Raw genomic sequence first — 14,635 nt, forward strand, 5'->3', positions numbered from 1 at the left:
TTGAAATAGATGATGTATAGAGAGAGAGGGTTTGACTGAACAGGATCCAGTTTTAACACTAATTATGCACGTTAAGCAATAATATGAACCTTATCAACATTTATATATTTACAGACATTGCATGTTAATGGCCATATTAAGAGGATGCCAAAGGATTTCCTAATTCACACAGAATAAGGTTCCATTTATGTCCTTTTTTTTCTTGCTCATACCTGCTGAACAGCGTTTACTAAGATTATAACCATTGTTTAATTGGAAAAACTACGGCTGATTACTATTATTTTTGAAAGGCCTAATATCGGCTTTTATTATCCATCAACAAGTGACGCTGAATTCGTTGCCAGGTTGGCATCAATGAAACAAAACACCACCTAATTTTTTCTTGCTGGCTTTCCTTTCTAAAAAGTCAAACTGTTCAAATGCAGATTTCAAACTATACACAAGATGACTTGGCAAGTAGTTCAAATCTAATTTAAGTCGAGTCACTTAGGTACCAAGTCCCAAGTCAAGTCAAGTCTTTCACAAGTTTTTGGCAATACAATGCAACTTGATTTATATATAGCGCATTCCTGTGAGAGTTTGTTGTGGTAGCTTTTTTCCGACATGGCTTGTCTTGTGGCTTGTTTGCCAGTATTCTTATGCATTAAAAAACATTGCCAATTTTTACCAAGGCTGGGGAGGATGTAGTATTGGACCAAGGGAGCTTTTCATAACGAAGCATTGTCTCTCACTGGCAGGACAGTTTCCAGTGATTAATCAGATAAAGAGGGCTTTGGATCACTGAGCCTGCCAAGGAACACAGTCTACTGTCATTTGTTGTTGCAAAATAAAGCTGAATTATCTTTTCTATTCCACAACCTTTTATAAAGCATTTGGAGTGATTGGTGGGTTATTGATCTATCTGTCGGGTATTTTTCCCACAGATCTTCGAATGTGTGAAAGTGTAACAGTAGTGCATTGCACACATAGTAAACATCATGTACATGCTATGTGTGGTGTAGTAACCACAGTAAAGGAGCATTTAGTGTGAGTTTCCTCACCACATCTTTGCAAATTCACCACAAGTCTGTTTGTGAATAACAACCTTTGATCCAGGCTCAGATGGGTTCTTTGAATGAAAATGTGAGCACAGCAACAGTATTGCCGTGCATCCATTTCAGCCCATCTTTTCTGTCTTGTGCTTTTGATTCTTCATGATTATCCGCATTTATAGACTTTGTTTTATTTGCAGGGATAACGATTGGACAGGGCACAAGTAAGTGGTCTGATGAATTAATGAAGCAATGCAGATGTAGATGACTCTCTTTTGACTAGAGTCTTCCTCTGTTCAGCCGGCTGGTTCTTTACCTCCTCAACGGATGCAGTCCAGACTCCTTGTGTTCTGCCTATTGACTGGCTTTTTGTCCATTTGAAAGCTCTGTTTGTATGGAAAATAATGATTGATGGACTCCGTGGGTAGTGAGCATTGTGCATTTCCAATCTCATCTTCGCTTTGGTGGCACTTGTGGAATCTCACTTGGCCAGCGCTCGGAATGGGATCAGAGATTTTTCCTGGCTGTTGTTTTGCTGTCACTGTCTGCTGCATTCAAGATTGAAGCCATGCTGCTAAAGTTACACCTGAGCTCGAGACTCTTGAGTTAAAATCAAGAATCTAATCTTGGCGGACGACTGCATGGTTTGGCTGGGGGGGAGTCAACAAGACAGCGGGGCAACATTGTGAGAACTACACTCTAAATCCAGAGTAGATTCCATAGTCTGGTGTTAAATGTGAACTATAGGTCACAGAGTTGGCTCATAGTTTTCTCGGACTCACGGCAACTCTAAGAAAAACACTCGGTTCTCTAGTAAACTCAAATAAAACCCTCATTCAAATTACAAATATGATAACTTCTCAGTTATTATTACCCCTGCTGCAAACACAGCTAACTAGTATCATTGTTGGATTGCATTATAAAAAGAATATATATATATATATATATATATATATATATATATATATATATATATATATATATATTGCGCGTGATAATCCTGAACTTGGAATAGCAGAAACTGGACTCAAAATTCAAAAGCATAATAAATTACCGTACAAGATTACTTTCATTCCCAGATGAATGACAAAAGAACATTATATGTCACAAAATAGGAACACCATGACAGGCTCTCCTTGATTGTCATTAAGCATACAGTGATAATTTTGTGCAATTGTGTACCACAGCGAAACCTTTGAAATCAAACACATCATACAGTATACCGGTACTGTACATTACAGACTGTACATATTGTTTTGCCTCTCACCTGTTGTATTTAGGAACTTTTTTTAAACAGTCATAAATCATATAAGTGCAGGTGAAAAAACAATGCAAGCAAAACGTTTTGTCATATCTTGTCTCATCTTGCCCCATGGTCATTTGAGTTTTGGAGTTTTATTCTATGTTAGTATCATATTTTTCTTTAAATTGCTAGGTCATTTCCAAGTTGTACCACTACTAAAGCTTTTACATTTCAAAGATTTATTTTGTCAATTCAAGCCCCATTAAGCGTTTAAAGAGGAATTCAACCCAAACATATTTTTTTCAAAAATATGTTCTATGCAAGCCCACTAGTTGAAACAAGGCATTCTGATAAATATTGCATTTGAGGAATAAGAGTTAATCGAACCACTCGTTCTTAGCCATCTCTGGGAGCGGCCATTTTGTCACTTCTGTCGAATTAAAATGACATCACAACTACTGCAGGCTCAGGTAACGACCAATCACGGCTGACCTGTTTTCTGTAGCTGAGCCGTGATTGGTCGTTACCTGAACCCTGAGTAGTTGTGATGTCATTTCCAGCCGACAGAAATGACAAAATGGCCGCCCCCTGAGATGGCTAAAAAGGGGTGGAATTTGATGCTGAACGCATATTCCACAAACGCAATATTAATCAGAATGCCGTGTTTGAATTAGTGGGCCTGCTGGGAACATATTCTTGAAAAAAAAATGTTTTGGTTGATTTCCGCTTTATTAAGAATACAGTGAGACCCTGCCTATTGGTTGTTTACGATACGACAAGTATTTTGACTTGATCTGTCTCAACTGTTTCGAGTCTTAATATTTTGGGATGAGTAATGTGTGTAAGATGAGTGTGAAATTATATTAAAGTGTTTTGGGATCATAGCAGTTTAAACTATTAATGCAGATATTTCTAAACATTTTTAGTGGGGGGGTGTCAATTACGTATTTAATTAATGAGATTTTTTTGTTGTTGCTATTTTCAATAGGGCTCGGTCCCTATTCCTCACAAATTAGTGAGGCTTTACTGTACTATTGATTTGCTGTGACTGACCAGTGCAACCACCCTTGGGTTCGAGTTGAGGCAGGACACAAATGGCTGCAATGGATCTTAACCACATGATGGCTGCGTTGGCAAACGGCCATGTGTTGCTAGAGAGAAGGCCTTCATGCTTGGATATATTAGCGGGGGTTTTGTAACCATCGTGATTAAGCGGCCAAGCTCCTGCGGCCCCTGAAAGGCCTAATGAGTTTGAGCCAAGTGGATGGGAAGTAGCACGGAGCAGAAACACGCGGTCAGTGAAGAAACGAGTGGACAAGTGTGCCATTCAGCAGTTTATTTACACTGAACACAATGGCCCTGTTGGTTTTTACATTTAACACACACGTTTATTGTGGACAGAACACTCACAGTTCTCGCCGAGCGCTAGGCATTATCGGTGACGGCAGATTGTTATCTCAGAATACAATCTTACATCCGAGCCAGGGCTAATGTTTCAAATGAACCATATCCCACTTGAACATGTCATCTCACACACACATACACACACACACACACACCCTTCTCCTGCACCTGACTGGTGCCAGTGTTGTGAAAGGCCCTCGTCATAAATTCCTCGCCTGTGTTGGCAGGTGTTAGAGGCATGGTGCCCAGTGTAGCTCCAGGGTCAGCGCATGCGTGTGTTTTCCTCTTGTATGCATATGAACTTGCATTCCAACTGCATGTTACAGTAATTTACGAAGAGCAAGTGCATATGTAGGTGGTGGTGGTAGATGTCATGCACAGGAATGCAGACCTTTGGCCTTTGACCCAGGAACATAGCCTTGGAGGGTAGTGTGTCAAAGTATCACCCCTGAACCTTAGCTTGTGAAGTATTGTGTTACTCTCTTGGCTGCTGCCACATGGCCAAAGGCTAGAGGCGTTACGTGTGTGTCACAGACATTGACAATGCACCAGTCATTACAGCAGTCATAAGTCAGAGACTTTTCTTTGGTAAATATGACATCATCATTATTTGTTCAGTTTTGCCAGATGCAAGTCAATGCACAGTGGTATCTGGACCGGAGTTTTTTGACGTACACCATTCCTTGGTCGATTTTTTATTTATTTTTATTTTTTTTTCACCCTCCATTGCAATCTAAACTATGATTTATGAACAGCTCCATATATTCCGCCGCCGGAGAAAAATGAAAATAAATAGTTCAATTAAGGGTATTAAGTAATGCCCTTGCTTGCAAAGGAGAGTCAAGGCCTAGATAGAACAAAACGACGTTGGCCAACAGTGACAGACCCCCTGGGTTAGGGTTAGGGTTACCTTACCCCTGTGGCGTCCGGCCGGCTGTCGGCACGTCAAACACACCGCAACGGCAGACAGCGACACTGACCATTAAAGTACCTTCTGCGCATGCATAAGATGTAATACCCTTCCATACCATCGGCGGCGGTAGTCACTATTTCTCATTGTTAGAAAAATCCAACCCGAAAGCTGGTGACTGGTGGCGGATTATAAAAACGTAAACAATGCATTCAGCTATTTTTTTGTAAAGTCAGCAAGCCAATTGTTTGGGCCATGTGTATGTCAATCACACAGTTGTCATTGCGATTCATCTGATAACCATTTAAAAGGAATTTAACTGTTAAATTAACTGTTAGTTAAAGTAACTGTTACATTGAATCAACATTAAATTAAATTAACTGATAGATTCCTTCGTTTTTACTTTCACGTTCACATAATGGTGAGTGCATTGACTTATTTAGCACTGTTGACCTGTCAACCAAGTTAGCATTTAGCATTAGCTCAAGTAATAACAGAACCGCTGATCACCAGATTGACTAGTGATTAAATCTGTTATAAATAGTTCCTGGTGAGAATTTATTGTATATTTGATTTTCAACTAAAGTTTAGTGACTCGGTTTATGCTTGCTAGTTAATGTGGGTGAATGATGCCTTACATTACACTGCCAAGATTGTTTTGAGCTCCTTTCTTTAAATATTTGTGTATGTTCTTCACACGTGTGATGGCTGTAGGAATATTGTCATCGTTTGTATGTGCAGTGACATACAAGACTTCATTCTAGTGGAAAAAAATGTTTCCAATTTCACGGGGCCCCTCCCTAGTTGTTATTTGGTGGATTTTCACCTACTATGTTCTCCACCCATTTTCTTCTTCTCAGAGCGCCTCTGTGTCTATTATTGGCAGGAAGCATGAATAAGCAAGGCTACTTAGTGAAGGGGGCAAAGGAGGCTAACCATGGTTGGCTGAGGAATGTGAGTGAACAGCACTGTTCACTTGTACATTCACCAGCCGCTTTGCCAGCTCTCCAGTTGAACATACAGAACTCTCAGTGCCTGGACAAGGGGCGTCTTTGTCCCCCATCCGTTGGTCACACCCTGTCCTGGTCCCCATCTTATGCTTCACACTATTGCAGCACATCTACCTCCTCCCTCTCAGTTGTGGGACCCAAAAGAAATCCAGGTTCCCTCTGAAAATAGAGCTCGGAAGATTGGCCGGGTCAAACTATCCATCGCTCTTCTTTCGTCTTTGTGTCTAACGCTCTCTCCACAGAACCACTCTGGTGTCAGAGCTTTATTATCAGCAGAGATGGACTCAAGTCATATGATATGTTTGTAGACAATGACAATCGACGTCTTTGTAACAGAAAAAAGGATGGTCATTACCACTCAATTTTTAAAAAATTTAAAAGTAGTGGTTCTCTTGCACTAACACTTTATTTTTACGTCTTCGATTGAAACAGTAAAGATTAACTCGGGCCTGTGTGACAGCCACATGTCTAAGCTCTCAAATTATTTTTGAGTTATGTTTCTTTCTACTACAGGAGATGAGATATTCATTATTTTGTAGGTGTTGAATTTCTGGGAAAACTTCAGGTTTTTGGGGGTAATTCCAAAGACGACCTTAGGTTCTGGGGAGCTGAAGCGCTTTAGGCTTTAATGGGTTAATGGACTATTTTGTCCATAACTTTTACAAAAATAGGATGGAAAAACCACTGATAGTGTAGTGGTACACACGCCTGATTTGAGTGTGGGCAGCGTGGGATCGATTCCCGCTCAGTGACAGTGTCTAAGTGTGCCCTGCGACTGGCTGGCGACCAGTTCGGGGTGTAGTCTGCTTCGCCCATTGACGGCTGGGATAGGCTCCAGCAACTCCCCGCGACCCTATATAGGATAAGCGGTTTGGAAGATGACATGACATGACAGGATGGAAAAACGCATGATTTGCACCTCACGGGATGAAGACACAACAACGACTAACTTCATATGCCATTATTTAAAAAAAACACAGAGGTATAAGCCAACCTTAGCTAGCAATATGACCACTGGTTTGGGACTAGTAAAAATGTTGCTTTTGAACATTTAGGTACAGCTAAATAATGTGACTAGAGGTGGGATGGCTTCTAAAACTGTCCAATCGTTCGTTTTGACTGTGGCGTTTCCGTTCGCATTTTCAACGGTTCCCCCCGCCCTCTATTTAATAATGAGGTGAAGTGCTGTGCACTTCAAAAGTAGCTTCTTGTAAAACCCCCTCATGAGGCTAGCATAGAGCACTGTAGTCTGCAGAGTAATTCTCTGGTCGCGAGCGTATCCGCCACATTTGATGTGGCAGTGCCCCCCTAAATTAATGCATGTCAACTTCAAAACGCGAGAATGTACCAAGTGCACCAAGTTAATGCCTTTCGCTCACCCATTAATAAACACCAATTAGATTTGGGTAACAGATTGGCACCTGAAACAACGTATGTAGTTTTTAAATGTGATGATTATACACATTTACACCCTCATTCAGCATATTTCAGTATGTATCACCACATTAACAGTGTGCCACTCATATAAACGTTAGTATGAACAAATAACATGCATTTTTCTAAATAATTTAAGTGTAGATATTAGAGATGTAACGATTTATCGAAAATCGATATAAATGCTTAAAATATGCATCAATGTAAAAAAAAAAGAATTGATTTGTCTGCAACGCACATGCGCAGTATTGGTAATCTGGGTCATCCGTGATATAAACAGAAGCATTGCGGGTAATGGTGTCATAGCTACCCGAGTGAAAGTTTACAACAGAATCCAAAAGGCGCATTTCCCAAAATGTATTAAAACGATGTCATTCCCCCTTTCATAGCAGCACGGCGGTAGTAAACGAACATCTAAAAAGGAAGCACGTTGTGGCTGATGCCCGATTTCACTTATGACAAGGACAGTCATTTCTGGATGCTAGCTAGTAAGCACACACAGCCTACTGTGTGCGTCTGAACGGCGCGTGCATGTCCTGTTGTGGTACTCTAACATTTTGTAGCGTCTACTTCGGACTCAGGAGTCATTAGTCAGCAAACTCACATTTATTAAAAACCAAAACACAGTTTTTGTATATTCAATTTCAATTACTCCATCATTTCAAATTCAACAAATCATCTAATGCATACGTTCATAAGGACCCTAAAACACAATTGAATGCCTGAACAGACACTACATGTACATCTTGAGACTTGACATTATTTAGCCCTTCATGTGGCATCAAATGGATCTTATTGCGTGATCTAAATGAGGTTAGTTCTAAAAGTAGTCATCAAAGGACTTGCCAAGTCATGTGATACACACCTAATCCTGCACGAACTGTGGCTCCCATGCTACAAGGTGTTCCCAAGTGAAAAGGAGGCAGACGCACATGACTGAGGGAATAATCTTAAAACTTTCTGAATGTGGATATAATGTATTTTTCTGTCTAAGGCTGTCCCAAGCAAACTATTGCGGAAAATAACATGACACTCATGAGTGGGGAAATTCCACTTTAAGTCTGAGTCTGCTTTCTTTTTCCTTGCAAGATAGATAGCATAGTATTGAGGGCAGTAATTGACCACAAAAAAAGGCAGCAAAAATTAATAATGTTGAAATCGCTGATTTTGACAATAATCTTTTTATTTTGCTTCTGTTAACGATCTATCGTTTTACATTAAGAGGGTCAAGTAGATCCAAATCAAGTAAACCTAACACGTTTGATTACTTGGCTTAAGACATGACTTTACGAACAGTATATAAAAGGTGAATTCAGGTAGTGGCTTTTGTTCAGTGTATAAGTGCTTCAATGAGTGTCCCATTTATTTATTAGTTTAATTCTCTATGCAAGATTAATAAAGTACTCTTCCGCCAAATGTATAACATTGGCTATGTTTACATGGACAAAAATTATTTAATCCGATCAGAGTTCGGATTAAAATTATGATTGGATGCACTGTTTTCATGGATACTAAAAATATTGATCAATTAGGACTTGTGTGTTCATGCATCACACTTTGAAACGGAACAAATTGTTTTGACTTGCACAGATTGAGCAAATATAGCGGAAGTAGTAGTGGAAGGAGAAAAAGGAGCCAGAGCGACTTCCGTGTCAACAAAACATCGCTCTGTCCATTTCTACCTTAAACATTGGCGTTATTTTACCCATTTGTGCTGTTACGTCGATGCTTAAGACATCTCCCGCCATGTCATTCGCTTCCTCAGCTTCTAGCTTCTTATAGAAACGCATATACTGACGTCACAGACATGGGCGGGAAAGACGGTTGTTCCGAAATGTCGGAATAAGTGTTTTTGTTTGCGCGCCGGTCGGATTAACAATCGACATAAACTACCTCTCTTGTTCGGAATAAAATCTTGGTCAGAATAGACTTGATCGGGTCAGAATATTCCGAATGGGGTGTGTACATGAAGCATTTTTATTCCGATCAGGCATTTAATCCGAATAAATGTTTCCATGTAAATGTAGCCAATAGTGAGGCCAATTCCTCTATATCTGCTGTAGACTAAATACATTTGAGGGCTACCACAAGTTTGCAATCTCTTGTGGTAAGTTTTCAAGCATTCACCATTGACTTTCCCATATTATTTTGGGATAAAGTCAGGAGATAGACTTGGCCTGTCTAAAACCTTACACTTCTTGCCCCTGATGGGCTTATTTGTTTCTTTTGGGACATTAACTTGCTGCATGTTGAAGGCTCTCCAAATCAGTTTGGTTGCATTTTTCCTAAATTTGTCAGACAAAATGTTTTTGTAGACTTTTGAGTTCATTTAGCTATCTTGCTATCCAGTAGGGGTAGCAGTGCAGTGCTAGTGTTACCGAAAGATACACATGAAAGGTCTCCTTTTTAACATCTCTTTGCTTTCTCATTGCCTTTACAGATGTTCCTGACTTTCCCAATAGTGTTGGTTTCTCCCCTCCTTCCAGTCCAAACCCTACAAAGAAGAGCAGCTCCATCAACTGGTCATTCCCAGACAAGATCAAATCCCCACGCACTGTCAGGAAAATTTCCATGAAGATGAAGAAGCTTCCTGAGCTCAGTCGGAAACTCAGCGTTAAGGGTCAAAGCAGCAGTAATAGCAATGGAAGTGGCCATTTAGAGCCTAGATCCCATTCACTTCGAGCTACAGGTGGGGGGGTTGAGGTCACTTCCCAAAGTTCAGGCCCTCAACGATTGGCAATATCCGGTGTCGGGCTTGCCAGCCGAAATGTGATCTCACGCTACCACTTGGACAGCAGCGTGTCCACGCAACACAGTTTCAATAAGAAAAAAATCAATGGCAGCTCCAAATCTGCCAGTAAAGGTGGATACTTAAGCGACGGCGATTCACCAGAGCTGGTGGCTAAATCTGGGAAGCACAGTTCTGTTGAGGGCAAGGGAGGCAGATGTAAGGACTCAGAAGTACCAAGTGGAAACTCCAAACTAAATGGCACAGATTTGGACATAGATGCTTTCCGCCATTATAGTTTCACAGAGCAGCCCAAATGTAGCCAGTACATCTCTGGACTGATGAGCCTGCACTTTTACGGCGCTGAGGACCTCAAACCGCCTCGTATTGACTCTCGTGACGTCTACTGCGCCATCCAAGTGGACTCAGTTAACAAAGCACGGACTGCGCTCCTTACCTGTCGAACTACCTTCTTGGGAATGGACCACACCTTCAACATCGAGCTGGAGAATGCCCAGCATTTGAAGCTCGTTGTGTTCAGCTGGGAGCCTACTCCGAGGCGAAATCGTGTCTGTTGTCACGGCACAGTGGTCCTACCTGCACTATTTAGGGTCATACGTTCCCACCAACTGGCAGTCAAGCTGGAACCTCGCGGGCTGATATATGTCAAGTTGAACCTGATGGAGCAGTGGCAGAACTCCTTGGATGGAGGACCAGATGGCAACAAGGAGCCCCAAGTCTTTGGTGTGGAGGCATGGCGGGTGGTGGAAAGGGAGGACACCGGACTCTTGGTGCCGCTACTTATAAGCAAATGCATCAATGAGATCGAGAAACGGGGTTGCCAGGTGAGTCCAAACCCACACATGTAAACTGTTCAAGTTCTGCAAAATAAGATCTCGTCTCGCCTTTACTGCAATTACAGATTTTAAAATATATCTTTAAGCACACATTTTGACCTTTTTTGCACAAATATAATCTATTTAATTTCGGAAGTCTTTATATTCTAATTGCGTTTGATTTAATCGTTGTAGATGACCATAAATGGATGACTTTTACTTTACACGCTTATCATGTAAAGGACTTAAGTGAATACATATGCATATAAACTCGGTCCATATCCATTTACTCAATGTAGCCTAAAGCAGAAAATATAAAGACATTTTGTATGGGAGTAAGGAATAATAGTGACATTAGATGCTCTGTAAAACACGAGTACTCGCGCCACGCCACTCATCACACAACCTTACAAGCATGGGATGAATGGAAAATGGAGCTGCACTCCACTTCATGATGTCATTGGTTTCTTCAGGCACTTTCTTTTCATTTATAGAAGAGAAAGTATTACACATTAAGAGACTGGTCTTGTGACGACGATGGACTAGTAGAGTTTTTCCTTGGTCATGTGAACATCTTCACCCCCACCATCCACCCCAGTACATTTTATGTGCTCTTTGAAACCTAGCAGCAGTGCTCTGAGAGAGTCTAGAGAGGCAACAGCATTTATTCTAATTAGGAGTCAGTGACAGTAAAAGTGTTTGGCCATTGCTCATAACATCCCTCTAAAGGAGCATGCCGGGGGCAGCGGGTGCCTGGGGCCGACAGGCAAACATTAAACCTCTAAAATGAGGCCAACCATGCCTCAGTTACTTTCGCACAAATAGTTAACTGTGACAGCACTAATGGTTCTTTTTTGATTCCAAGGTACTTACTATTTTTATTTACTGGTATCTCCTTTGGTTTTTCTGTTACTGGATAATAAATCAGCTGTTGTTTTTATATCTTTATGTTACTATAAAATTATATTCATTGTTGTTGATTACTCATTCAGTTATGTATTGGATAAATCAGTCTTGTGATTTATTGACTATTGTTGAAGTATTTAATCCAACTGTGATAGGATTTAACTTCAACATTGGAGAAGCGTGTATGTATGTAAGATTGAAGATTTCAGACCAATAATTGCTTAATTGTTTGACTTCGTTTTTTAGTATTGGACTTGCAGTGGATTTCGTTCGAGAACTGTCTCAAGCTGACACTTGTATGCATATCTGAGGTGTAATGGTCCCTGGCCACTTTTCCTTAGACTTAAATGATGTCTGTACTCGGGCAGAACAATTTTAGGAAAATATTGAATTGCGATTTTTCTGACAGATATTGCAATTTCGATTCGATTAGCAATTTTCTTCAAAGCAAGCTTAAGTACAATATTCACTACGTACAGTAAGATTTACAAACAGGACAACAAATACATCATACAATCAAAACCTTAAAGGTTTCAACTAGTGGGCCTGCACAGAACATATTCTTGAAAAAAATATATTTGGGTTGACTTCCCTCTTTAAGGGATTTTTTTAAGTTCTACCGACCAGTCTGCAGCTAAACAAAACAAGCTGAAAGCGCACGGTAGTATTTTGGCTGTCAAATTAGCCTTCAGTAGGAAGTTTCGCAAAGGGCAGGACATTTTGGCAGAAAAGGCTGTCTAATGAGCCTTCGGTAGGAAGTTTTGATGGGGTAGGAAATTTTGTTAGAAGACTTGATTGATTGAGTTACCTATATTCTAAGAATTTTGGATCGTGCCTAGACATTCCCTCCATCTTCGTGGAATTGTGTACATTTGCACTGTAAAATCAGGTCATTTTAAAATGTTAGGATTGATAGTAGGGTCAATAAAATGAGAAAGTTAATCTTTAATAGTAAAAGGAGTTTTCACTCACATTTTGGACAAACTGTAGCGCCGTTAAAAAATTGAGCGTACGTTATTCGTCATCCGTCCGCAGCATGGGTACCCTTCTGGAATCCATCATTTGCCTTTTTATCTGGGTGTGGGGGGGCTGGGGGGATACTACCTGCCTATAGGCCGGTCCGCCTCTGATTTTAAATGGGCTTCCGTCAACGGAAAAAAACCCCGAAATGCCCAGCCCTGACGCCCGCCTCTTGTCTCTGTTTTCATCCCTACCCCTCTGCTCTACCTTTAATTACTGAAATATTGTGTTCAGTCTGTATGAGTCAGAGATCAAGTAGTGCAAGTGACAAGTAAAGGATCCCCCTTGGCTTGTAGGCAGACAGAGGCTTGAAGAGGGCTGACACCAGATCCCATAGAATCTGTATGTTGTGTCACTAAAACGCGCAAGGGCAGACACAGAGTGCAGTGTGGTTTTACAAATAATTTTGAAAATCTTTGAAGAAAGCTGTTAGTCAGAATCGCATGACCTGAGGGTTCTACAAGCTTTTAAGACGCTTGATGATTGTGAGACTTTTGAAAAGATGTCCAATAATGCCTGTCTCAAACTCTGAAGTTATGAATGTGATCACCTAGTGTCCATGTAAGATACTTTCTTTTTAGTTTGAAAGCTACACCTGTAACGCACAGCACATACTGCCCTGCAAGACAGTTAAAGATGCACATAGGCTAGTGGGTGAACCACGCTTTCATTGTCATGAAGAGCACTTGCTCTGTCTTTGTGTACAATGGCATCGTCTTGTCATTTTAAAGTAGTGTAAATATAAACACATTACATTGTTTTATGTGTTAATGGTTTGTTTTTAAACTTGTTTTAAATGTGCTATATAAGTGGTCCCCAACTACCGGTCCGCGACCCGGTACCGCGCTCCGTGGGCCACTTGATAACCGGGCTGCACAGAGAGACTGACCCAGCCCCAAAACACCCCACCATTCTGTCGATTACATTCCAAAGGGCAATAAAAATAGGGCCCGTTGATTACATGATCAAGAATTGTGATATTATGATGAGCAGCTGTGAGCATCAGTGAGCAATCAGACGCGGGAATGTGCGTGGCAGCAGCCAATCAGAGTTCATCTTTTCTTTCTCTACTTTGGCTTGTAAGTTGAAGACGAAAAAGAAAGTAAAAGAAACAAAAAGTAAACAATGACCGAATGCGCAGATGATGGACAGCCATGACTTGGCGTTAGCTTCCCAAAATGAAATTATTTAGACAACATTGTTCCCCACGGTTGCCTGTCTGCCGGTATCTCCAAAGCAACGTGGAGTAAATGAAGCTGTTGTGCAATGTAAGTCCTCCAAAACAGTTGCCAGTACGTTATTCATTATCCACCAGCAGCCTGCGTACCCATCCATCATTCGTCAGTCCGTCATTTTTCAAGCCCAATGAACCTGTAATCGTCCATTGGTCAGTCTGTCAGTGTGTCGGTCAGGTAGTTCGTCGGGTATTATTATTATTATTATTATTATTATTATTAAGATAATAAAAAATGGTGGCTGCCTGTAGCTGTTTTAATTCCTAAAACACTAAAACGTTTACATTTAAAGTTTAAAAATGTAACCAGAATCCATTGTGGCCAAGGGTAAATGAAATACAATCCAAGTAGTGCACTCCAACTACTGTTTATAAATATTCCGCTCCTTCTTCTGCTTCTTCTTCTTCTCCTTCTTCATCTTCTTGCGTCATGGGCAGATTACAGCTGTTAGGTGCATACTGCCACCTACTGTACCTAAAGAGCGAAGTGTTTCCATATATAGTCATTGCCCCACGATCAAACACAGGAGACGGTCTTGAATATAACTAATTTCACCAAGATTTAACAGAAAACCATAACCATAAAGATTTATATGCAAATACCAGAGATGGGCACTTTACCGTTTTTGCCGGTCCGTCCTCCATCCTCCGTCCGCAACCTGGGTACCCTTCCGTCCTTGTCCCTCCGTCCTTATTCATAAAAATGATCGTCCTCCCACCCTGTTCGTCCACATCCTTTTAAAGCTCTTCTGTCTTTACATTCCGTCAGTCAACACATAAGTCGGTACTTGACCCAGTGAAGGACAGAGGGACGGACGAAAACCCACTTCCCTCCTTGCTTAGTCCATCATTTTTAAAAGACTTCTCGTCCACAAAATG

The 14,635-nt window shown here is 40.9% G+C and overlaps 1 protein-coding gene across 2 annotated transcripts in view; it reads left to right on the forward strand.

Annotated features, from left to right (window-relative positions):
- The window catches only part of syde2 (synapse defective 1, Rho GTPase, homolog 2 (C. elegans)), a 49,275-nt gene that overhangs the window by 14,295 nt on the left and 20,345 nt on the right, over window positions 1-14,635 (forward strand). For both annotated transcript variants that reach the window (XM_086047330.1, XM_086047331.1), the window contains exon 4: window positions 9,473-10,605. In XM_086047330.1, the coding sequence (XP_085903456.1) occupies window positions 9,473-10,605 (1,133 nt within the window). The remainder of the gene's footprint in view (window positions 1-9,472; window positions 10,606-14,635) is intronic.

This window comes from Filicampus tigris, chromosome 12, assembly GCF_054856515.1.
Source record: "Filicampus tigris isolate MCC_2025a chromosome 12, RoL_Ftig_1.0, whole genome shotgun sequence".
NCBI classification, from domain to species: Eukaryota; Metazoa; Chordata; class Actinopteri; order Syngnathiformes; family Syngnathidae; genus Filicampus; species Filicampus tigris.